The 3,482-nt window shown below is 46.0% G+C and overlaps 1 protein-coding gene across 1 annotated transcript; it reads right to left on the reverse strand.

Moving 5' to 3' along the window:
- Positions 1-250: 250 nt before the first annotated feature.
- LOC137838420 (uncharacterized) lies at positions 251-865 on the reverse strand. The gene has a single exon (XM_068647666.1). The coding sequence runs from the start codon at positions 863-865 to the stop codon at positions 251-253; it is 615 nt and encodes a 204-aa protein (XP_068503767.1).
- Positions 866-3,482: the final 2,617 nt, after the last annotated feature.

The raw sequence follows: 3,482 nt of genomic DNA on the forward strand, positions 1-3,482 counted from the left end.
CGAAAAAGGTTCCCGTCTATCAGGGTATACTGACATGCATTCCTCTTAACAATCTTGGCCTTCCTAGGTTCAACAGGAAGTAATCTATCAGCGAGGTAACGCTTGTAGGGTTGTTACCCAAGTTTTGTGTTGTTTTCCTGCAAAACTTCAAGAAATTCATCCTCGAATAACTCATGGATGGTTATTCTTGGGACTTTCAAGGTTTCTTGAATCATCGACCGATGCCTTCTTCCCTTTCCTAAGCTGATCCCTAAGACCTCCAAGTGGTCGACCTTGAATATCCTTCTACAGTTGTTCTGGGTGACTTTAATGTCTCCTGGATCACTGACATTTGCCGACCTCCCTTCCCCGAGCTAGCTAGCTTAGACAATAGGTCTGCTTGGGAGTTCTGTTCTCTACGAACATGAACAAGGTCAAATATGGAGAAAGCTGCTCTCAAGATCCTTACGTACCTGAGGTATGAAGCTAGTTGCGGGTCCTTGGTCTGGTACTCGCCTCTGACTTGCCCGGTGATGAGCAATGAGTCACTTTTCACCAGCAAGCTCTGAGCTCCCAACTCTTTGGCTAGCAACATCCCTGTTATCAAGGCCTCGTACTCGACTTGATTGTTGCTTGCTTTGAACGCAAACCTAAGGGCTTGTTCGATTAAGAGCCCTCTTGGTCCTTCTAAAATGACCCCAACTCCACTCCCTTGTTGGTTGGAAGATCCATCTACCGAAAGAACCCACTGGAGGTCATTGAGATTGAATTGGGAGTCCTCGAACGAAAGTTCTATCATGAAGTCGGCGTATACTTGACCCTTAATCGGCCGTCGTGGTTCATACCGTATGTTGAACTCAGATAAATCCACTGCCCAACAGACCATTTGCCCTACTATATTGGGCTTCTGGAGGACCTTGCAAATGGGCAGATCGGTCATCATGATCATAGTGAAGCTTTGGAAATAATGGCGAAGTCACCGAGCTATGAACACGACAGCTAAGGCGACCTTCTCGATAGCTTGATACCGAGTTTCTGGTCCTTGTAGTACCTTACTCCAAAAATAGACTGGCTTCTGGACCTTATCCTGATCTTGTAGAATGATCGAGCTGATCGCCGATCTGTAATCGCAAAATAAAGACGAATAGGGATTCCTGGGACTGACTTACCAAGAACAAGGGGACTGGCCAAGTACTCCTTCAACATGGTGAAAGCTTCTTCGCATTCACTAGTCCATTCAAAATGGTTGTTCTTCTTAAGACATTGAAAGTAGGGGTACCCCTTATCTCCACTAGTCGACAAGAAACGAAAGAGGGCGGCGATGCGCCCAGTTAGCTGCTGTACTTCCATCACATCAGTCAGACTTCTCATCCCAATGATTGTCGCACATTTGTCAGGGTTTTCCTCTATGCCCCTTTCAGTCAACAGGAAGCCAAGAAACTTCCCTGCTTCCACCCTGAACACACACTTATCTGGATTAAGTTTTAGATTATACTTCGCTATTGTTGCAAATAGTTCTTCCAGGTCAGCAATATGGTGATCTTTCCTCTCTGACGTGACAACCATGTCGTCTACATATGCTTTAACATTTTGCCCAAGCATTGGGGCAAGGATCCGATCTATCAGCCTTTGATAAGTTGTGTCAGCATTTTCAGGCCAAAGGGCATGACCTTGTAGCAGTAACTGGAAACCTCGACCATAAAGGTCGTCTTACTCTCGTCCTTCGGGTGCATACGAATTTGATTATACCCTGAGAACGCGTATAGGAAACTTAATAACCGACAACCTGAGGCATTGTCAACCAAGGAGTCTATGCTCGGAAGTGGGTAAGAATCCTTGGGACAAGCCTTATTCAAATCAGTGAAGTCGACACCCATTCTCCATTTCCCGCTAGCCTTCTTAACCAACACAATTTGCCAACCAGTCAGGGTATTGGATCTCCTTCACGTGGCCAACATCCAAGAGCTTATGAGTCTCTTCTCGGATGATGAGGCGCTTATCTTCATTGAATTTTCTTTGCCTCTGAATCACGGGTTTGGCCTTTTCATCCATGGTGAGCCGATGGTATAGAAAATCTGGGTCTATCCCAAGCATGTCTGCGAATGACCATGCGAAAGCATTCATGTTCTTCGATATCACATTGGCTATCTTATCTTCTAGCTTCGTGCACAATGAGGTGTCGAGCTTGAACTTCTTCCCTTTTATATCTCTCTGTCCTGAACTTCTCCAGCAGGTTCAGGTCGTCTCTCATTGATAACATCTGCCTCCGCAATCCATCCTGGCTCTCCTGCCTAGATGGTGATTGCGTAAGTTCCCCTTCGATTCTTCAAACTACTCTCATAACATTTTCGTTCCGTCTTCTGATCGACCTTTATGGTGATCACCCCTCTTTCAGAAGAAGGCAACTTCATCTTCATATGGGCGGTTGAGGCTACCGCACCTAACCTGTTCAAAGAAGGTTGTCCCAAAAGTAAGTTGTAGGTAGAAGATGCGTTAACGACGATGTACCTGATGGTAACTGTCCTGGTCGCGCTATCATCAAAAAAGGTTGTCCTTAGTTCAACGTACCCTTGAACTTCTACTTGATTTCCCATGAAATCGACTAATCAACCGTCATATGGCCTCAACTGATCAGGGGATAGCTGCAAGTTGGTGAACGTTACTCAGAACATCACATCAATCGAGCTTCGCTGGTCAACCAAAGTTCAGTGTACCTTTCGCCCTGCGGTGAGAACGCATATCACCACCAGATCATCCTCGTGAGGAAACACATTTTGGAAATTAAAACTTGGGAAACAGACAGTGGGCTCCGGAGGATGATCAGGTCTCCTTGTATCCAGGGACATCACTGCTCGTGTGTATCATTTACGTTTAGAGGCCGAACTTCCTCCTCCGAAAAATCCTCTCGCAATGGTGTTCAAATCCCCGTGGATTGGTGTCTCATGTGTTTGGTCCTTGATAACAACCTCTCCCTTGGGTTCTTCCTGGTTAGCTTCAAGATACTCTTTCAAGAATCTCTCTTTGACCAAGGTAGCCAGTTGGAAACCTAAGGCTATGCATCGTTCGACGTTCTGCCTAAATGCTCGGTGGAATTCACGCCAAGCATCTCTTTGCGATCCCAAGAACCAATCTATCTTCTGGGGAAACTTTAGCTTATCCGCTACCCCATGCATGCTCAAGAGTTCTTTATAGGATACTCGGAATTTGGGCTTGGTTGCTGACCCTTCCCTGGTCTTTGTCTTGGGTTCATCCCTCTTGGCTATATATGGGATGTACCTTGAGTCCATTCTCTTCTCGACGGAGGTTTCATTGACTCTGAAGGAGCGATCCAGAATTCCACTAAACCATTGTAGGGTTGTTCCTGTAAAAGTACCCATGAGTATCTTACATCGGATGGCATCCGATCCTCCAGAGATGATCATTTGAGCCATGAATGCCGCGAGATGACTTTCAGGATCTTCTACGCTAGAGAAAAGGGCGGTTTTAGGTGGGAGATAATGAGG

Source organism: Phaseolus vulgaris, chromosome 4, assembly GCF_000499845.2.
Source record: "Phaseolus vulgaris cultivar G19833 chromosome 4, P. vulgaris v2.0, whole genome shotgun sequence".
Lineage (NCBI taxonomy): Eukaryota > Viridiplantae > Streptophyta > Magnoliopsida > Fabales > Fabaceae > Phaseolus > Phaseolus vulgaris.

What these genes read in the sequence shown, in the direction of transcription:
- LOC137838420 (XM_068647666.1), bottom strand. Translation starts at nt 865, where the DNA reads ATGGTCTGTTGGGCAGTGGATTTATCTGAGTTCAACATACGGTATGAA.